Consider the following 23,878-nt stretch of genomic DNA (forward strand, 5'->3'; position numbering starts at 1 on the left):
GAACAAGGTAAGTACGTATCACAATAATTATTTATATGTTGTTGTTGTTTTTTACTATTAAGGGTTAGCTTCACTCTGAAATTATATAGAGTGCATTTTATGTAGATGGCGCCTTTAATACCTTCAGCATTTTTACATAATAACATCACGCTCGCATACAGTTAGTTGTCTTAGAAACAAACTCATCTTTAAAGTTTGTTCGTTTTGGGATATACGCGCAAAGTTACAAAAGAACTAGGACGCGGCACGGCCAGGTGGTTGAGGCGCTCAACTCGTAATCCGAGGGTCGCGCTTCGAATCACTATCACACCAAACATGCTTGCCTGTTCAGCCGTGGGGGCGTTATAAGGTACAGTCAATCGCACTGTTCGTTAGAAAAGAGTATTCCAAGAGTGAAATTTGAACTAGCCATTTCTTATTTTGAGATTACAGACAAGAAGGTTTATTTGCTTGTCTTGATTTTCGCGATAAGCTACCTGCGCTAACCGTCACTAATTTAGCAGTGCAAGGCTAGAGGAAAAGCAGCTAATCATCACCACCCACCGCCAACTCTCTTATCAATGAATAGTGGGATTAACCGTAACATTATAACGCCCCCACGGTTGAAAGGGCGAACATGTTTTGTGTCATGGGGATTCTAACCAGCGACCCTCAGATTACGAGTCGAGCGCCCTAACCACATAGCCGACTAAACTGTGCAACCGACCTCAAAACGGTAATTGGAAAAATAACGCTTATTTTCAAGGTTTTTGACTTTCAAATCCATGTTGAGGAAATCTTCTGTTGTGAAAACTTTTTTTTTTAAATATTCATTTGCTCAAAGCTAAAAAATAATTCATTTATCAACTAATTGCTGGTAGATTCAGAAACACACATCTCAACAAAAACCGGTTTAATGTTTCCCTGAAGGCATTGCACGAAACAGGAAGACATTCTAGCGCAATGACCTTATGAAAAAAAAATTTAATTCAGATAAAAATGATGTAACTTTAAAGAAAAAAATTTAAAATACTTTAAATTAAAGATGAAATTGTCTTTACACAAGTGTGTCTACATTTTGTTTTACATAAAACAAATCTGAAATGGAATATGATTTTACTTTGTAATTCGACTCAGCGCAAACAAGCGCCAGTGAAATATCTGAAACAGTTACCTGTTGGTTTCGAATTCTTGTTTGAAGTTCATTCAGAAAAGTAAAAATTTAGTTTTACACTAATATTCTTTCATATATAATAACACATGAGTGTAATGCTTATCATACGCGTGTCAAATATACCTTTGTGAATTGTACCCGATTATCCTGTGGAAGTTAGATATGTATGTTCCTTATGATACGAACATTCTTACAATCTGGTTCGTAAAGTAACACGTGTAAATTGTTTGAACGTGTACTAAGAAAGTACAAACTGGCTCATTTCCATGTAGCTGTAACATCCGTGTTTCTACCTCTTTGTCCTGTTCTTTCGAGCGTGTTACGTCCTGACCTGACCTAACACACATAAAATTATTTTGATTTTGTTCCCCATGCCCTCATACCCCTCTCCCCAGTTCTGCCAATTTAGAAAGGTAAACGGAACAGCCTAAATTAGCAGTTTTATATTCTAAATACATTCTACACTTAGTTTATAGGTTTGTTTTGAATTTCGCGCAAAGCTACTCGAGGGCTATCTGTGCTAGCCTAGTTTATAGGTTTCCGTTAAAATCGTATCCATGAAACAAGACCGTCTTATTCTAATCACATAACGTTTTCTTCTTTTTATTCACCTATACAGTTTCAATAATTTATGTTTTCAACTGATACTGTAGTAAGTTAATTATTAGCTACCATTGTGGAAGTGATTATATAAATCTGTTAATTATCAATAAAAATCATTAAAATAATAAACAGTTCGGTAGTAGAAATCTTTACACATTCGAAACATTACTCCCGGTCTCAAATATTACGGATACAATTTTCCGAGAAATACAGAGATTTGTTATTAATGCCTGTTACAGTGTACGATTAGTTGCTATTTATTTGGTGATATTTCTCAAGTATTACGTAAAACATTTTGCGTTTTGTTACGTATTTTTGTGGAAGTTTGAAGATCGATATAGATACTGTATTGTTAGATACCTATAATACTACACGCGATTTGTTCGTTCGTACTGAGCGTCAAAATATTAGCTCTTGTTACAAATCAATGTGAAACTACCCAAAACGTTTTAACGACATGGTTATTAATAACACCTGTTTAAAGTTAAAATATTCTATAGAATTTAATGTTCTTTACGTATTTTTAAAGTATGCATAGTTAACACTTTAAATTCTATTTTCAAAATTCTCATAACTTTTAAGGGCAAGTGGCCTCACTTAGATTCAGAATTAGCTATCAAAACGTGCATGTTTAATTACATGCAATTTTTTAAAAATATAAACATAACAATAAGATGTCAGTTTTGTGGTTGTACTTTTATCTTGGTTAATAATATTTAGAATGTCTGGTGGTTTAAAATTTTGAGGTTAAGACAGACCAGTGAATGTGGTTTCCCCATGTATTGGCATATTTTCCAGGAAAGTGTTTTATAGAAAGTATTACCCAGCTTTCACTGTACAGAATTTGGCAAAGAAAAACCTAGAAACCATTAGAATATACTTTCTTTTTTGGTTTTCTCAGATTTCAAGCAGTTCTAGGAAGCAGCAACTCCACTAGTACTGAACAGATTATATATTATGCCCTAAAAAAAATATTTTGTGTCTACTTAATTTTGTTCTGTTTAGGTTTTACTGATGCGAGCTGAGAGTATTAGTTAAGGAACAAAAACTGTACAAAAGATAATAGTAGTTAAAGTTCCTTTTCCTTTATTGTTAAATATTAAATAATCTCATTAGGTACGAATCACATACTTTACTGAGTGGAAAGTGAAGACTGACTCATTTAAATAATTCAGTGTCTGTCTGTGTCTTTAAACTTAAAAGTCTATAAAAACATTTGAAAATGTTTCCTACTTTAAGGGAGAGCTATTTATCCTCTGTTTTGGACAAAAATCCTAACACAAAATAGCTCATTCACATTGGGTAGTGTTCAGTTATCATATAAAAAATTACCATGATTGAGACAGCCAACTCTGCACAATGCAAGTCAAAAGTCTATTAAACAAAAAGTGTCCTATTTCAAGGGAATTTCTTATCCTCTTTTTTTGGGAAAAAAGCCTGAAACAAAACTGTTCTTGTACAGTATCCAATTATCCATTTGAAAAATTAAAATAATCAAGCTAGCCAACTCTGAACAATGTATGCTAAAATATACACAAAACACATCAAAAGAATCATATTTATTGTAAGAAGCCTCTTATTACTGATAACTTCTTCAAGTACCAAACTGTATAGTGCACACTCTTTTATTAACCTCTGAAAACATCAGTCAATGATACAAAATTCGTTATTCTAAAAGTACAGTAATAACATTTCTATTAACACAAACACTTGTGTTTGTGTAACATCTTCACACCAATATCAACAGCTTTGATTCTCTAAAAATTATAAATAATTCTATTGTACACATTTATAAATACCTTTACTTAGATGGATTAAGTATTTACAAAATATTTTACACAGAAAATGATCCAGGAGTTAAAAACTAAAATTAAAGTTTGTAGTTTTTGCTTTTTCTTTGAAATTTAGAATGTTATTTACTTCAAAGGTTTAACACAGTATTACTTTTGTACACTTATACCACTTTCTGCAGATAGCAGCAATAAAAACATATTAAAAACATTCATGTCTGTCAAAATGTTTGGTGAGATGTAAGAATTACAAAATTCAATCAACATAAACCAAATAAACAACAGTCTTTCTCATTATCACAGCACAATTTTATAAGACGGTAAGCACTAAGCACAAGCAAGAGAAAATAAACTGAGAATATTATTAATGCAGGAAGTTTATGGACAATGCATGGCACGTAATCGGGCATGAAAAATGTGAAAAGGTACATACACCTATCGACGAAAAGAAATAGAAAAATCCTAATCTGGTAACAACTAGTTGCTGTTATCTCAAAGTATATTATGCTAGAAGTGTACCAATAGTTAACACTACTACAATTTTAAAACTTTCTAATGTCAGACTCCTGATGTACAGACTGATTTTTCAATATAAAATGTTGACTTCTGATTGGGTAAAAGTTTGTCTATAACTGGGATGATTTTCACAAAATAGTTCATTTATATTCTCATTCAAAACTTTAATGGCAGGTGACAGCACTGAAAAGTACTCGATTGTGAAACTAACTGAGGTAACAGACAAAGGAGGCAGTCAGGCCATAAGTTCAAAACGGTTATTCACTCTGAGTAGCCAATGTAATGTTTTTCACTATTAACAGAAAAAATAATTAAAACAGGAAACTCTTATCTCTTATTTAAAATGGTGATTTAGAACAAAACATACAATGGAGAAAACTGAACTACACAGAATAAAACAAATACAGAAAGATTAATATTGTTTTTTCTAACAAAACACTTAACTATGATGTAGTTTTCAACAATTTTTATAACTGGAAAAATTTTAACTTTTCTTAAAATAAACTTGACTAATTAAAATAAATGCTTCATCTAAGCCTTATTATTCATGTTCTGGACATCTTGAATCAAAGTAATTTATTTGAAACATACACTTCAACCTGAAACTAATATTTGTTTTAAAACTTTACAGCTGATAACAAAAATGGAAACTTTGGGTTTATTTTTATTCATTTATGCATCAAACAAATTACTACTTTTCCAAAACAAAAACTACAGCATCAAACAGATTTTGGCAATTATAGGTTTTTTTATATAATGTATACATCAAAATACTTTAACCACTTAGAACACCAGAGATATAAACTTGAGTCTTAGAGTTGTATTGTGAATATTTTATCACTTTATACTCAAAATTATTTTCTATAATTACATATATTTTAAATCTATTGTGAAAAACTAATGAGCATTTGAAATTATACTTGAAAAACTGTACAATAAGCCCCAGTCTCCAGAAACCTGAATATCTCCCTCTAAGTATGCTTGCCTAGGACTTGTTTTGAGAGATAAAATCTTTGAAAGAGTTTCTTTTGAAAGGGTGATTCCTAGATTTGGATCACTGGGAGAGCTTTTTCCTGTAGTCACTTGTACAATACCTGGAAATAATTGTTTCCATTAGAATATTTCTAACTATTTAGCAAGTTGATAAAGTCATTCCATTCTAAGCATAAGCTATACTGTATGTTTAGGTCCAATAAAGCTTTATTTAATTTTTTTATTAAATGTATCTTCTTATTATGATGAAATACAGCTTAGAAAAAACATCTAAAAGATATATTTGAATATTATAAAATGTGTTATCACTGCATATAAAGTTAACTGCAATGTAAACATTTTTATTTGATCCAAGATTTTCAGTGCTTACTCTCATGTTGGAAACTACTTAGAACTATTTATGTGTTACATCTATTAGTACTAATCTTTCATCACATCACAATGTTATCCAAAAACTTCTATGGCAGATTCAGTTCATAGAAACTTGTAATCATTTATGATCTTCTCTATTTGAGCTTTCTCAAACAAGAATGTATTGTTTTAAAATCATATTCACAACTTTATATACACAGGTAAATAGGCATCAGAACAAATGATTTAACCATTAAACAGCAGCCATTATCAATTGATGCTTCTACCTACAACATTCCTGCTGTTTAAGGGTTAATAAAACCTCTCAACTACCATTCGTCTTCAGTGTCTACTACACCTCACAAAGTTTTTAATGTTATAATTAGTCCTGTCCTGCTGGTTTGGATAGAGCTAAGAGCATAAATTAATATACATGTGCTAATCCAAAATTTTAATGTAGTGTATAGTACTGTAGGTAAATGACTCAGAATCCAATACAAAATTTTAATGTAGTGTATAGTACTGTAGGTAAATGACTCAGAATCCAATACTCAGGTAAATGACTCCAATACAAAATTTTAATGTAGTGTATAGTACTGTAGGTAAATGACTCAGAATCCAATACAAAATTTTAATGTAGTGTATAGTACTGTAGGTAAATGACTCAGAATCCAATACAAAATTTTAATGTAGTGTATAGTACTGTAGGTAAATGACTCAGAATCCAATACAAAATTTTAATGTAGTGTATGGTACTGTAGGTAAATGACTCAGAATCCAATACAAAATTTTAATGTAGTGTATGGTATTGTAGGTAAATATCTTAGAATCCAATACAAAATTTTAATGTAGTGTATGGTACTATAGGTAAATGTCTTAGAATCCAAGACAAAAATGTGTTTCAATATTTTATAGTATGAATGAAACATAGGAGGCAGACTTTTACAGTTAATGGATAATTCCCTCCTTGAAATTACATATGAAAATATACAAACAGCATAAACAGTGATTATGTCTCACCTCTTTTTAAGGAGTCTATTAATAAACACCTTATTACTACAAATACAACATGTGAATTTGTGAGTTTCAAAAGTATGCTTTGTATATAGTTTATAGTTTTCAGAGGAGTAAGGATACATTTAAAATATTTTTATCAGAACAAACTTTATAAAATACACTGTTACTTACAAACCACCTCACTAAATATATTTTATCTGTTTCTCAACAAGGATAACATAAGCTTAATTACTGCAATTAGTTCTTAGTACTGAGCATTTTAATAGGACATTACCAGAAGTAAACAGTACAAATAACAAACTGATAACAGAAAAGGCAAAACCTGCAATGTTTTATTTCAACAACTTGAAATGGGATTTACACAGCATATAGAAGATTCAATCAAACACAAAATGTCATTATACGAGACTATTTTTGTTTTGAAAACTAAATTTTCTCTTTTTTGTCATACTAATTATAATATTCCATCATAAATGAATGCATAATACAAAATTATCAGAATATGATATTTCCAAATAATACACATATCTTACAATGATGATTGTTATATAATGGAACAAACCAGAGACCAACGAAAACATATTACATGTAAATGTATAAATGACGGTATAAAACTTAGAACATTAGCAAAACACAAAGAAAGATGGTTTTGTTTATCATCTTATGATATTACACACATCTATATGGCAGTATTTTATCAACTCATACGAACATTGCACAATACTGTGGTTTTGTTTATCATCTTATGATATTACACACATCTATATGGCAGTATTTTATCAACTCATACGAACATTGCACAATACTGTGGTTTTGTTTATCATCTTATGATATTACACACATCTATATGGCAGTATTTTATCAACTCATACGAACATTGCACAATACTGTGGTTTTGTTTATCATCTTATGATATTACACACATCTATATGGCAGTATTTTATCAACTCATATGAACATTGCACAATACTGTGGTTTTGTTTATCATCTTATGATATTACACACATCTATATGGCAGTATTTTATCAACTCATACGAACATTGCACAATACTGTGGTTTTGTTTATCATCTTATGATATTACACACATTTATATGGCAGTATTTTATCAACTCATACGAACATTGCACAATACTGTGGTTTTGTTTATCATCTTATGATATTACACACATTTATGTGGCAGTATTTTATCAACTGATATGAACATTGCACAATACTGTGGTACCAGCAGAGGAACAAGTAACTGTAGTAAAGCTCAAGAGTTTAAATAATTGAGTTATGTATGCAGTAACCAAATACGAACTTGCAGAGGAAATGTTATTACACTGTCTCCAAATCAATTTGTTTCCTTTTCCTACTTAACAAGTACATTTTAAAACACTTATGAAACAAGTTAAAGTGTACATGAAAAAGAAAAAAGAACAGCTAATGAATAGCTTTACCATTTGATAAAATGATGTTTATAACTCCTCCATCAGGACCTTCAACATCTAGTCTAATAACAGCATTTTCTTTGAATTCTTTCTCAGAGAGTGATACTTGAACCAGTTGTTCAATCATTTTGACTAAGTTGTTAAAGTCTTGAGGCATTGTTTCAGAAAATGAGTTAGAGACAGGATCAGCTGCTGTTTTCAACTCCAAGTTGCTCATATCTGTAATGCCAATGAGAAATAATAAGTTTACAGTCCAAACTAAACAAACCTTCACTGATAACATTAGCACCATCTGAGATTTAACTTAATTCTTGGATTTTCTAAATTAAAAATTCAATAGCATATAATATGTATAATAATATTAACACTGCCATGAAAAAGAAAGTATCTAAGTGTAATGGTTGATCAGTTTCTTAAGCCATCCAAGGAATGTGTTGTTGCTAGTGGTAAGGTAAATAGGAGTTTAGATTGTATCTAGAGAAATATTGAATACAAGTCTAAATAGGTTATAATTTCATTATAAAGGTCACTAGTTAAGCCACACTTGTATACATTGCTTACAGTCTTAGGCTCCTTACCTTAAAAAAGAGAATGACTTGTTAGAAATGGTTCAGAGGAGGATTACTAAAATGGTATCTGAGATAGAGAGGGTGACATAAGAGGACACATTAAGATCCTTGAAATTGTTTTCTCTTGAAAAAATAAAAACAGTTAGTGGGATCTGGCTGAAGTGTCTTGATTGTAAAAGGAATTAATAATGTTGATGCATCAATATTTTTCATACTTAACAGCAAGAAGTGAGATATAAACAAATAAAGATTAAGGCAAAGTAGAAGTTGTCTTCAGCTAGAAAAGTTTTATTTTTCAAATAAGGTGGTTGGTTGATGGAATGGGTAACCTTTGGATGTGTGGGGGCAGTCAATTTAAGTAAGTTTTAAAAAAAGCTTGACAGATATATGAATAATACAGACGAGCTTTAATTTTTTTTTTCTTCAGTTTGTCTGAGAGAATGGAACAGCAGAGATGGGCCAATAGGTTCGCTGTTGTCCCAAAACATCATGTTTTGCTATGTTATAACAAATGTATTAGATTCTGCATACTCTGATTGGATCCTTATTGGATTCACTTAACAAGAAAAGTCATTGTGTTTTTATACTTGTTTTCATAACTTAGTTCTTTAAACACTAAGGTTTCTAACTTCCTTCTAGATATGTTTTGAAGTCTTCTCATTAAAATATCACATTATTTTAAAACTAATTTTACTTCCTTATTTTAATCTCCCAGATAATGCAAATGTTTCATCTGAATGCAATAAATCTTGTTAACCCTATGATGCTCTGCACGATTTTTAAGTTTCTTTCTACATTACATTCAAAATTTAACAAAACCAACTTACCATCAACATATATGTCAATGAAATTAACATCGTAATCTATAATTTTAATTTTTATATGATCTTAGTTTTAATTCCTTTCTGTCAAAATGAAACATAAAAGAAGAAACCTGAATTGCAATTTTATTATCACATGCAATTTGAAAAAAATTCAACTTAAGCAGCAATTAACTCTTACCCACACAAGCTGGAAGTGTATACCAGCATCTGGTTGAACTACTAACAAATAAGATTCAAAGTCTTATAGTTGCATTCACTGAAAAACAGATAGAAGTTTTGTCAACTCTTGACAGGTGCCATGCCCATCTTGTATACTTTGCCATGAGATTTACAATATACGTGTAGTTAGTTTACATCTGTATACAGTAATTACTTTGAAACTGATGAGTAGTTTTCCTAATGGGGTACATGTAACTGTTGTTAGTATTGTTGCCTGCCTGATCAACTATAGCTATTCTGGTGGTTTCATACCTAAATATGCTATAGTCAGAGAAACAGTTACAAATATTTAAGTCTTATATTTTAGTTAATTATGCATTATTTGTGTTTAAAAAAAACATATTCGAAAGGATTTATGATTTTTGTAAATTTAACTTGTTATTACTTAGATTGGGAAAGCTTATAAACACAGTGCTATTCTAAGCACCATCTTGTTAAGGCAACATGTCTCTGCCTGGAATCTGCTGAAATAACTTGATAAAACCCTGCAAGCAACAGTGATATATCTGAATAAATAATAAAATATAAAGAATTTAAATGGAAAACTATAAGTAACCCATAAGTGAAAAATAAAGATATAAAATTGTGCACATGAGAAAAAGGAGGTTATTCTAATAAGTTACTATGAAGTGTCGAAAGATATCTATATATTTCCATTTGTTAGTATTAAACGTGTCATTGCACTGTGTATCAATGACAATAGATAGACAGTGATATAGTACAGAAAATGCAGAATAAAATATAAAAATGTACCTTAAATAAAAACTCCATATTCACTTATGAGGTTCTAAAGATTACCCAAATGAAATGTGAAAACTGTAAGATTAGGAACAGTATTTTTATAATTTACATAAAAATTACCTTACAGGTGAACTATTGGGAGTATGAATGCAAATAACCACATGAAATAATGAAGTTTTATTAGAAATTAAAAACAAGCAAAAATCAAATATTTTATTTTTTTCTGAAACTAAATAATTTTGAGAACTTGTCAAATTGCAAACAATTTCATCCACTAGCCAGGTAGTCTTCAGGATAAATGGAAAATGTTATTATTATGAATCATTATATTCACATTGGTAATACGTGTGTGTTTTGAAGTCATTCTAAGATATAAATTAAGGTCAAATTTCAGGTTTTTGGGTGTTCTGGTTCACTTCTGTAACTACCTCTACACACAACATTAAAAAGAACATAAACTTTAAAATGTGTCCCACCTTCAGTTCCAGAATGCATTCCAAATGCTGTTTTCAAGCTTGCTATAACAGAATTGATAGCATTGGAAGGTTCTGCAGCTTTTATCACTTTTATTGGTCCTCTATAATGGAATAACTTAAGTTTAAATGTAGTTATTATGAATTATGTAATCAAAATAAAGTCTTGTTATTGAATCTTCTGTATGGAAAATGAGAACATAAAAGTTTAAAATGTTGATTACATAACACAAGGTAACAGATATAGACCTTTATAAGTTCAATAAATAACTTAAAAATTTTCATTGTTGTAATAAATAATATGTGTCTACCTATGTACAAAATAATTATATACACAAAACATATCAATTGGAAATACACCCTGTAAATAAGTTTACATAGTGCTCTATCTGAGCTGTCAGAAATGATAAATTGGAAAGAAATCTTTACTAAATATTGAAAATAATTACATTAAAGATAATGAGAAGCCACAAACACTTAAGTCTGTCACAGATGATAGGTTTTCTTAGTGGAAAACAGATTAACATCCATATCTAAATAATAATTGGTGAAATGGCAAATGTATTTGTTAAATGTAACAAACACTAAACTTAATCTTTGACTAATTATTCATTCATCACATCATTATGTAATGACAATTTTTTATGGATGGTTATTCAACGTTAATATAACATAAGTCTATCTCCGTAATAGCTAAGGTAGTAGAGCACTTAATTATTTCAAAAAGAAGATAAGTATATCAGCTTAATTTTTTTATATAAGATGGAAAACAATGACCATGAAAACAGATTCTGTTTAATAATAATTAATATTTCATTTAGTTTAACAATTTATAGATACATTTCAAAAACATAATATTAGTAGCAATCAGAGAGATCATCAGGAGAGGTGTCACTCATTAACTCTAACTGAATTAATAGTTAGCAACACTTTTTGCTGTACAGTTGTGATAACCATACAAAGAATGTAATAAAAAACACAAGTTTGTCTGTAAATTATAATTGCAATCTCATGAAGTAGTTTTAACTTTCAAAGATAACAAAATGTGACAGTGTATACTTTTATTCATGTTATGGCATAGCTCTAGAAAGTGAATAGATTGAATATATGTAATCAGATTATAAAAAGTGGGCACCTTATGAATGTCTGGTCTAGTTTGTTTAGTAATATTTAAAATTTTGTAAGAGAGTCAGCATGGTTTGACAAGAGGAAAATACTGCCCTACTAACTTTTTGACATTCTTTGAAGAGACCAAAGGGAATGTTTATGGATTTGGTGTAATGTATATCAATATTCAAAAATTATCTGACAAGGTAAAGTTAGACAATTACCTTTATATATGCGGGAAAAAAGTTGGATCATTGGATAGAAAAATGACTGGGTGGAAAAAAACCCAAAGGGTTGTTATAAATGTAGTTTAGTCAAACAGGATTAATATCTGAGCAAGGTACCACAGGGCTCAATGTTAAAACCTTTACTTGTTTGATTTACATAAATGACATATATAAACAATCAATATCTTGAGTGTTGTTGGCTGTAAGGAGGAGGGTGCTTGTTGCTTCACAAAACAATTAAATTTCCTGAGTCAGGCAAAATTGCTTTTAAACATAAAAAAATGTAAGAGTTGTCAAAACTTGAATTATAAGTATGATTTTGATCAAAATAACCTTCACAGTGTCACAGAGAAAAATGATCTTGGTGTACTTACTACCTGATCAGTCTCTAAAGTGACCTAAGTAATGTGGTGTTGCTAGTGGCAAGGCAAATTGAATTTCAGTTTGTTCTTACATAAGTATTAAATCTAAATCTAAAGAAGTTACAATTTCACTGAGTAAATTACTAATTAGATCACATTTGAAATATTGTATTTAGTCAGAGAATCTTCACATCAAGAATAAGTGAATTACTGAAAAGAGTTCAGTGCAGAGTTGCTAGGATAATATCTGGAATGGAAAGGTTTTCATACAAGAACAGATTAATATACCTGAAATGATCTTTTCTTGAAAAACAGAAAATTCAGAAATCTGAATGGTGTATTTAATATTGTTAAGAGAACTGATAGTGTCAATGCACCATATTTTTTGTACTAGGATGAAGGAATCTGAATATTTGAATGACAAGGACTGTCAGGGAGTTTCTTTCTAAAGTTTACTTTAATTCATTGGACAGTTTAACCAAACAAATAGGTTCATTGTTGTTCTTAAATTTTACTTTAACTGTTACAGTTAAAAAACAACTACTCAAAAATCTAATTAGATCATTCTTATTTGGTATGTGCAAGCTGAAAGTTCTGCCACACTTTGTAAAGTTTGGCTTTAGGCTTAGGACTAATTCATGTCATCATGTTACTTGGAGTGTTAAAAACTTTTATCTTTAATGTGCCCTTGTATAAACTGGCTAAAAACGTTTTTCCTTCATGAGATATTAATACAGCTAATTCACACAACCTCCTACAAAAAGCATTTCCATCTTTATTTACACCAAAAATTTCATGTTAAGTAGTGACCACTTTAATTTGGTTGGTACAAATAAGCAGACCTAGTCAAGATGGGTCAGTATTCTGTTATTTGTATGATAATAGTATTAACATAAGGTGATGAATGGCATAAACATTTGTAACAATAATAGGCTTACTTCACATTACATTTATAAATAAATTTGTTTTTGGTGGCATATTTCAAACAGACAGAATAGACTGCAAGCCAAATTTTGCCTAGTAAGCCTAATAAAAGTGGTATGTTTATAGCTCACGCTACAAAATATTGTTAATTAATTCATATTACAGCATTTCATGTAGACTGTGCATTACAACTTTGACTCCTTAGTGGCATCTAACAATATAGTAAAACTAAATATGAAATTAATATGAACTTTCAATCAGAGAAAGTTACGTAATTAAAGAGAAAACTAAAACTCAATGTGGTTATAAGTATATATAAATAATCACATTTTCATTACTTTTAAAGATTAAAATGTATTATTTCATCAGTTAGGTACACTCACTGTTAACATTTTATGGATTAGTAAACACAATTTTATAATATCCCAAAAGTTTTGATTAGGCTCAGTAAAGCAAGTCTGTACCCAACATAGTGCAATACTGTTACAAACTTCAAATTCACTTATACTTAAAATAGGATTTGGTATGAATAGAAATACTTGATAAGCTTTAAATATTACAAAAAATAACTACTACATATATAAAACCATAATTCTGAAAGTGTTCTTATCATATCATGTATCTAACATATTTCATTACTGGGCTTGTCTTGTTGCAAATTCAAACAGTTATTCCATTAATATCAAAAAAAAAACAAAAAAATCTGCTTTCTAGCTTCTCATCTCAAATTATTTTGGCCTAACTATGACAAAGAATACCTTTTTCAGCTATACAGATAACATTGGCCAATCAGACATTCTAATAAACAAAATTCTGCAAATAAATAAAGATCACAGTAGGAGAAGGCTTTTCTCTTATTGTATAAAGAAGTTTATTCCTTCACATACCAAAATAAACCAAGTAAATCATCTAATCAAACCTAGATGTAACTTTTATACCTAGCACTATATATATATATATATATATATATTTATCCATCTAACAGCCCTTAACTCATCACTCTGAGTTATACATAAAACATTAAAAATAATAATAATTACATTTTTTTCTGGGAGTCAGCCTCTTTAATTTAAAGACAAAATAAACATGATGTACAGATGGATGTTATACATAGGCTGTTACACAATCTTTTTCATGTGTAATATTATTTTTTAACACTGTTATGATAAGTAAGAAACAAGTATTTAACTCAAACTGTTTTATTAATTAACTTCCCATGATTCAAGTGTAAATTGTATTAAATGCACATATACAGCCCTAGTTTTTCTATTTAATAAAATTTTGTAAGTGGTTTCTTTAGGGTTACTGATGAGAAATGGAATTCTCTGAAATTAATACAATCCAATAACAAGCATATATTAAACTGGATCACCCTTGAACTTAGACCTTGGGATTAAACATTTTTGGAATACTAAGTTTGTTTTAAGTATGAAACATAATGTCACAACAATTGTAACTTATAATACAACATACAAATAAAACTTACATGTTTACATCCATCAGTTCTAATCCCCACTGCAATGTTGTCTTATTTATATCTGCCTGAAATGTACAATTTCAACCACAACATTATTTCAATTATGAGAAAAAACATTAATACACAACATCATTATGATACATTTATTTTCCAAAGTTTCTGAAAGAGAAATTTTCTGAAGATGTCCTACAAATTATGCTAAAATTTAGCAGAACTAAAAGACAGAAAATAATACATTTGCCTCTCCCAAAGGAACAAAAGTTGTAACAAAGAACATTAAAGTGAAACCAATAAAACAGAGACTTTTAAAGTTAGTAAACAGAAGCAAGCCACAAAAACTTTACTTCTCAAAATACACAATCTTGGTATGTTTGCTGCAAATAAGCTAGAGGATTCAATAAACCAAGAACTGAAAACCAAAATTACATCTTTAAAGTTAACATTTTTCTACACTGACAAGGCATTTCTCACAGATACTTACCTCCACTCATAAAATAGCTTTTCCTCAATTAGTACTGGCTTCTACTGGTGCAAATTCTCAATTCTCACCACTAGCCATCCACCTCCTGCTTCTGCATATCCACATAAATGATGCAGTAGTTCTACACTAATAGGAGTAAGATTCAACCTTATTATAACTAGTGCTCTTTTCACATTTCCACTCATTAATTATTCTGAGATTGGTCAGAAGACCTATGTCATATACCACCAGCTTCCAGTAGAAATGTTGGGTGGAAAATGTGAGAGGAGGTGTATCTATACAAAATACATATTCAGTGTAGGAAAATATTAACTTCTGATACAATATCTTACCTTCACTAATGAAATATATAGAATCTCACAATGAACAAGTGGAGGGCCAGTGAAAAATGATTTCCCTCTAGAATACACCCAAAAAGAGACCAGAAGGTATGGAACCAAAAGATAAAACATTACACTACAACTGAAGACTGCATCACATCTGATCCAGGTACTCTCTTTGCTCTCTTATGATTATGTAGCAAACATAAAAGATGGAAAAACATGAAAGAATCCTGGAATATGTATGACTGATTACTGGGACTCCTGAGTGTCACATAGTGAGGGGCAAGATTGTAGTAGTAGGCCTTCTTATCTGACACCAGGTAACATCTGTAATGGTACATCAGATCTGAAATAGATAAAGAATCACTTACCTCTTCACCTCTAAACAAGAACTGGTAGGATAGACAAACTACTGCACCAAAATTCATCTCCACTTGTGTACATTTCCAACACCATCAACACCAGATAAGACAGAAATGGATAGCCAACAGATAGTAAGAAGAAGGTATGCAAACCTGGGGTGCATCTAGTAAGAAGAAGGTATGCAAACCTGGGGTGCATCTCCAGCCTGAAACCTGACAGCAGTGGACATGTGTCATCTAGTCAATGGTAGGAGGAGAGATACCAGCCAATACATGTGAGAACTTATCAAGTTGGAGCATCACCAACCAGCACCAGATTTACCAGGAATGTACATTCAGAGAATGACATATTGGAGAAATATGTCAGCCTAAGAACAAACTGCAATTATAGATATATATGTTTATGACATTGTGGAGTGTTTCAACCTAAACCTGATGATATCTGGAATTGTGCATCAGGTCCATGGAAATAAAGGGGTCACAATATTGACACATGACTCTAATCATGATTAGGTCATCTCCAACCAACACCAGACCAATTTGGAATGTACCTCCAGATGACTGCAGAAAGGACGAATACCAGGAGATATGGCAGTAATTTTCTGGAAGACACTGTTGTAAATGGCACCACAGTAAAAATATGCAAATTATACTTGTACATAGGTTTATACAAAACTTCATACGTACTTTGTGGTTTATTCTCCTGAATATGGTAGAATTATTTCTCTTAAAACATGCACAGTTTTAAAATTCTTTGAATTTATATTTTTTAAACTTTATAAATGAATTACTGTGCAAGTAAATAAATGCTGGTCTTGTTTGATTAATTTTATTCAAAAGAATTGCCTGTTTTACATATTGACAATTATATGATGTCATCTCACAGCTGAATGGTAAAGCATGTTTGTCACTAGGTACTGATCCCACAACCCAAAGATTGTAAGTAAAGTAGTCTAACTACCAGACCATGTCAGGCCCAAATATGTTGAAATTTGTTTGAATCTAGTTTTTTAAACTCAAAAGTTATTATGTTCTATTATTATTGCCAAGTAATTTTTAGGATTTTTTAAATGCATTATAACATTCATTAGTCAATGAAATATTTTTATATTTACTAACCACAGGAGAAGACTTGGAAGAATACTACTGATGACTGAATAAACTGACACAATACTGGCTAACTTTTCAGTAATAGATTATCTGCTTGTTTTATTTATTTTTAATGGAATAAATATGATAATAATAATTTTCACCACACACAAAATGGCTTACATACTGATATCATGGATAAAACATTCTTCTAAGTATGCAAATACATGGCAGAGAAATGCTGGACAGAGGACTGTCCTAAACATAGTCCAAGATAATATCTTATGACTTGACAAAGTAATGAATATGACTGTAAAGAGTTCTGCTTTGAAAATGTCAAAGTGCTGGAGAAAGCTATTTTCACATATAAAGTTAGAATATTTCACATTAAATAAATTAAACAACTGTTAGAATGAAGAGAAAAGGTTATGCAGAATATTGTTGATTTAAATGTGACTTCAGGCTTGTAAAGTGTACTCTAAGTATTTTTCATATTAAATGAATGGTCCTAAAGTATGCTTATTTTAAAATTAAAACACTTAGACACATAGCTATAAGACATTGTCAATCTAGAGGGCAACAGTTGGGTAATTATCAAAAGACCAAACTAAAAGTATACAATGACTTTATCTTGTAAAGACTGAAAAACAAATATTCTAAGAGTGAACATAAAGAATTTATAAGTCCATTTTCATGCTTAACTTTCAAACCAATTGAAATGTTATATCAAACCAAAATAAACTGTTACCTTAACAGCTGTTTCTAAACATTTCTTCTGTTTTGTGATGTCAGTCATGTCTTTTTGACTAAGTAAATTGATAAGTCCTTGTTTAGCCAATTGCTCCATCGCTCTGTGTAGTTCTTGAACTCTTAGCACACACCTTTGAACATCGATCACACAATACTGGAAAACAACACTTGCTTCTAATATTCCACCATCAGCTGTAAGTAACTACCAGAAGAAAGCGGATTTTTGTGTTTATGTTAATAGCAAATAAAAAGCAACATGATAACAATAATTCTTTCTTGTTTAGTATTTGCTTAAAGAAAACATTAGTAATTTAAATATGAAAATTTGGAACTTTCATCACCAGATACATATAATGAGGGAGTTTATTTTTCAACACTTCCTTTATCACTTGTAAAGTATATACTAAAACCCTGCAGGATTGTTGATTGGTTAAACCATTCAGTCTCTTTGTCATACTGATGACATTGACCAGAAAAGTGTAATGTGTTTCGGGCATTTAATAAACCAAGGCAAACTATGTATATTGACATGTGAGTTTTGCTCCAACAAGCAAACTTCACATCAACTATTTAACTCTTTTGCTACCAACGGGCACATGCAAAGTATGTAATACTTATAATACTTCTAAAGTAATAGTGCCACGCAATTTAAGAATTTTGTACCAACACGATGAACGGGTTTTCCCTTCACACTTACCAAAATTTAGTAGTTTAAAGTTTCAAATAAATAATGAAACATTAAAATGTCTCTTTTTTATTTTTTATAGTGTACTTAGATATAAACCTAGCACCGGAAAAGAAATCCTCATGTGTATACATGAAACAGAAATAGCTAACACAAACATAATGATATGCTGTTGAAATTACTACAAGACTAATAAACATATAACCTCTTGAGAATAAAACAAATTTATTTTGGTTGTTTACTTCTGTTATATGTAAAAATTTTTTTTTAGTTTTATTGTATGATATCAACATGTATAATTAAAATCAGAGAGAAACATTTGTGTTTGAGTAGTTCACTAAACAGAATTTAGTACTGTACCACACATATATGTGTTATTTATCTAACTTTAAATATCAAAAGTAACTGAAGAAATAGCATGGCAATTTAGATATAAATGCAAAGTAAAAGTTAAACCACATATTAATGGTTGTGTACCACATATCCAAACTACATAATTTTGTAAAAGAAGTCATATATTGCAGATGTTAAAAAGAACAAGGAGAGAGAGCACTGTTATAAAGGAATTGACAAACCAGAGGTGGCTGTATATTTCTAAATAAACTATACTTCACAATGGGTACTTTTTCTGCAGTAATCAAACTATTAGACCAATGATATAAGTGAAGAAAACAATGGTAAACAACTAATCAGTGATGTTGAGAAAACCCACTTGTAGAGAAATATATATATATACGTAAAAACGGCTCGTTTGGGTCGAGAAAATGTTTTATGTAGAGAAGAAAACAACATTTTGACCTTCTTCGGTCATTGTCAGGTTCACCACAATGACCGAAGAAGGTCAAAACGTTGTTCGCTCCTCTATGTAAAAACTTTTCTCAACCAAAACGAGCCTATTTTATATATATAATGGTAAACAACTGCATTTACATATACAATAGGTACAGTAGTGACAAGTAATGTCTAATGTTTACATGTATAAAATCACATATTTTTTTTCCTTAACATTTAAGGTACAAGAAACTGATGAATTAAAAAAAAAAGAAAAAAAAGAAAATCTCAAATCTAGTCCTAATCATTTAAATATTAATTAAGCTTTCTCTTGACATCCCTTAATATTATTGCTTCAACCATATCTGAAAGTAACCCATTCCAAACCAGTTTCAATGGTTCTTTACACAATACCTTTATTGAAGATACCAACTTTAAAAAGTATTGTAAACATATCTCACTTGAGCTCTGTGTCAGTAACTATTGCTATCTCTCTAAGTTGAATAATGTAGTTAGAAAATGGAAGTATATTCTTTAGTATTAAGAAAAGTTTATAAAGTAAATTATAACTGAGTATATTTCACTCAATGTGATAACTGATAACTTATTAGTGATAATAAGAAACTTGATGAGTATTATTGAAAATTTAATTAAAGGAGAGTTACATATTTACAGAACAATTAGTAATTTTAACAATGAAACTTTCAAGATACCTTTGATAATCTCTATGTAGACAAGTATCTTAATATATTAATTAAAATATTTGTTTTTGAATTTCTCACAAAGCTACATGAGGGCTATTTGTGCTAGGTGTCCCTAATTTAGCAGTTTAAGACTAGAGGAAAGGCAGCTAGTCATCACCATCCACCTTGGGCTACTCTTTTACCAACAAACAGTGGGAATGGCCATCACATTATAACGTCCCCACAGCTGAAAGGGCGAGCATGATTGGTGTGATGGGGATTCGAACCAGCAACCCTTGGATTACGAGTCAAGCACCTTAACCATCAAGCCACGCCAGGCTTAATTAAAGTGTTTTTTTGTATTTGGAATTGCAGCTTCTGAGTCAATTCTTTATTCTAAGTGTAAATTTACTTGGGTTGGTAAATTGTATACTCCACTCAAAACGGTAAACCTGGATTTCCAATAAATCTATTCATAACTGGATTTAAGTCTGATTCCAAATAAGTAGCCTAAATGTTGTCCCATGACAAATTGGTACAGTATTCCAGGATTTTTTGAGTAACTAATAACAGGCTGGTTAGAGTAAAGAAGAGTAGAAACACGTCAGTCAATAAAATAATATAAGTAGGAAGTACATGCCATTAAAAGTAAATAAATATAACCACTGCTGGCATAGACACTACAACAGAAGAGGGTGTAAGATCCAGAATTAATAGAAAGGTTAGTTCAAATTTTGAGGCTATGGCATATCAATCCATGCAAGTAGGTCCACATGGCACTATGCATATAATGGACACTATAACATTATACCACAGTAAACTTGACAAAGACATCAAGAGTTTTATCTATGCATTAACTGAAGCTGCCAGAATTTCAGTTACACTAATGCTCACAAAGCAATATTTTGAGACTGAGAACTGAAGGAGAAGCAGTCGGCTTTTAATATCAACAATAATAGGATGAGAACTAACATGAAGCAATTCCAGTAAAGTAGAGAGTTAAGCAAGTCAGTGTAAATAGTACAGTTTGTGTACTGCATACCTTCTATGTAATTCAGGCAAGAGAAATGGTGTACAACTTAGCAGTGCACAGAGAAACTGTAGAGGGGATCCTGTGTGCAACAACCGAATTACGACAAACCATGGCAGCGCCCGCAGAGTCAGCTGATTTTGAATAATCTGTATAAATGAAAATGGAAGGATGGTTCAAAAGATGTTTGGCAAACAGAAGATGGTACTTCCAATTAGGAGTATCTGCCTTCTTCAGATGACTCAAAGAAACATCACGCTTGGGGTTGATAATAAACCATGGAGACAGCAACGTCACCAAAGGACAGACCTAATGCAGCCAATTGCACCCGGATACGATGGCCAAAAGAACAATGGTACATCATCTACTCTGAAAAACAATGATCAACTGAGGAATGAAAACACAGCCCCAAGTGCAATTCTCTGGTAAGAATCCAAGTTTTCAAGCATATAGTAGAGACAGTTGCAAACTGCAGAGGTTTAGAGAAGGTTCAAGAGATTCATGCACAAACTCTGGACTGGAGAAGTGCAGAAAGCCCCTGTGCACAGTCAAAGCCCCAGATGGTGAACAAGGTCCACCATCTTCAAGACCAAGGTTCTAACAGAACCATAGACCAGAAACCCATTGTTTAGTTAAGATCAAACAAGGGCATGATAGATCTTGAGCATAGAACATTGATCTGCTCCCCAAGAGGTAGAAGACAGGATGAAGGATATTCAGTGACTACACTTGATATGTAGCTGCCTCATGTGTGGAATGAAAGTCAGCTTACAATAATAAATAGAGAAGCCCTAAGCCTAGCAGAAGTTATTATTAATAGTAACTGTAGTACAGAGAAAACTGAGAATATAATAAGTGCCAGCTATATTAAATAATCTCTTTAAACTTACATATAATATCTATGCAAGTACAACCTAAAATCATATTTGCCCTTCCACATGCAACAGCAAATTGCTTGGATAATAGCTTAAGAGGCAGATCTATCAAAACACCAAGATTCATTTTTCATACCATCATTAAGGTTATTCCTACCAAAATTAAAACTTGTAATTAAAATTATGATAACCCAAATGCATTACCTTGCACTTATATTAACAAAAAGCCTCTGCCAGTTATATGTCCAACTTATCAAATGATGTAAATCCTTTGGTAATACAGGTGCACTCAAGATCTTAATGTTAGTAAATTTACCCAATTTACTGGCAATTCCTTTATCTATGTAAATCAAAAAGATGAAACATCCTAACAATAAGCCTTGAAGTACCTCGCCTATGTCATTAATCCATTTTAACTGAACTCCACTTATAACAGCCCTCTGCTTTCTTTCCTCCTTTCATTTCTCAACCTAGTGGACTAGCTTACATCCCATATCCATAGAATCAATGTTATAGCGCTTTTTAAAATGCTTTCTGAAAGTTACAATTTTTTTCTACTGAAAAGGTGTTTATAATAGATATTTACGTCCTATCAAATAAACAGCTATTCTTGTTCAGCACTCACTTCTACGTGCAGAATTTTTTATGGATGCCACAAGCCTTTTACCCTCCCTTCATTGGAGTTGATTTATTCCAATATGCCCCTCATGCTAAATCCTCCACCAATAAGAGTCAATATGCTCTTGTTACACATGCAATTTCCTCTGTTTGATTCTACCTAACTATAACTTTGAGTTTTGGCAGAAATTAGAAACACCAAAGTTCAGTGGGGAGGAAGTAAGTACCTATTAAAAATACATTTTCAGTATAGGAAAATATAACTTTTGATGTATGCATTACCTCCTCTCACAGAAATAGCTAGAATCCCACAATTAACAGGTAGAGAAACCAATATAAGGGAATGAAAAAAGCATCTTTTGAAAGCATGTGAAGGAAATTCTTTGAGATAAGAGAATCAGATTTGAAGATCTGATGTGAGACACCACACCACTTCTGAACCAAGTGTACCACTGCCCCATCTGATAAAGGTGTCACATTTACACAAAGAAGCACATCCAAGTGGGAAAGAACTATGACAGGAGAGTGATCTGAACCATGCAATATTTATGAAACTCAATCCCATAAAATATAAAAGAGGGTAAAAGCAATGGATGTGTCCCTTGGTGTAAAGTGGCTAGGGTGTGACAGACTGTTTGTGGCAAGTCAACTATAATTCAAAGCCCATGCTACTGGGAACTGATATACATGTAAGGGTAGGAAAGAGGATCATACTAATAATAAGTCAACTACAGTCCAAAACCCAGTCAAAAGGTGGGGGTAGGAAAGAGGATCATACTAGTAATAAGTCAACTACAGTCTAAAACCCAGTCAACAGGTGGGGGTAGGAAAGAGGATCATACTGTCATAACCTAAATTTCAAGAGCCCAGAGGGAATCTAGAGACACCCCTGCTCCTGAATAGGGTGCATATAAATAAGATAACTTGTTATATAGATCTGAGAACCTGACATGTGGTATCAAAATGATGTTTGTATAATATAAATAAACTCTCAAGAGTGAAACTGACTGTAACCAACCCAAGAGTAATAACATTCTTGAAACAAGATACATCAAGGGATAAGGAGGAAAAAGAACCTTAATAACCCCCAGCACCTCCACCATGAACCACAACACTGATGGAGTATAACTGAAAGAGGAATACAGACATCTGTAATACATGTGTGAGGATTTATGTTGACTGGTTCTACTTTAAACCCAAAACCCAGCCACTGAGAACTAACTTCCACAAAGATGAAGGATCACATTCAAAGGAGTGAACTGCAATTTTGATGTCTCTCTCCATTGTTTCTTTATGTTTCATATTGGAGGATATCATATCAGATATACCAACAGAGCACCATTGCCCTACACTTAACTAAGTGGTTTTATAATTACTTCTATATTCTGTTTATATTTCATTATCATATTCAGGAGGACGTCTTTACAGTCCTC

General features: G+C 31.4%; 1 protein-coding gene across 4 annotated transcripts in view; it reads right to left on the reverse strand.

The window, feature by feature from the left end:
* Window positions 1–3,365: 3,365 nt before the first annotated feature.
* Window positions 3,366–23,878, reverse strand: part of LOC143234165 (stomatin-4-like) — a 32,855-nt gene continuing 12,342 nt past the window's right edge. For all 4 annotated transcript variants that reach the window (XM_076471295.1, XM_076471294.1, XM_076471296.1 and 1 more), the window contains 5 exons: window positions 17,782–17,985; window positions 14,788–14,843; window positions 10,685–10,785; window positions 7,865–8,074; window positions 3,366–5,156 (listed from right to left, as the gene is read on the reverse strand). In XM_076471295.1, coding sequence (XP_076327410.1) covers window positions 4,960–5,156; window positions 7,865–8,074; window positions 10,685–10,785; window positions 14,788–14,843; window positions 17,782–17,985 — 768 coding nt within the window. In that variant the 3' untranslated portion in view covers window positions 3,366–4,959. The remainder of the gene's footprint in view (window positions 5,157–7,864; window positions 8,075–10,684; window positions 10,786–14,787; window positions 14,844–17,781; window positions 17,986–23,878) is intronic.

This window comes from Tachypleus tridentatus, chromosome 12, assembly GCF_004210375.1.
Source record: "Tachypleus tridentatus isolate NWPU-2018 chromosome 12, ASM421037v1, whole genome shotgun sequence".
Lineage (NCBI taxonomy): Eukaryota > Metazoa > Arthropoda > Merostomata > Xiphosura > Limulidae > Tachypleus > Tachypleus tridentatus.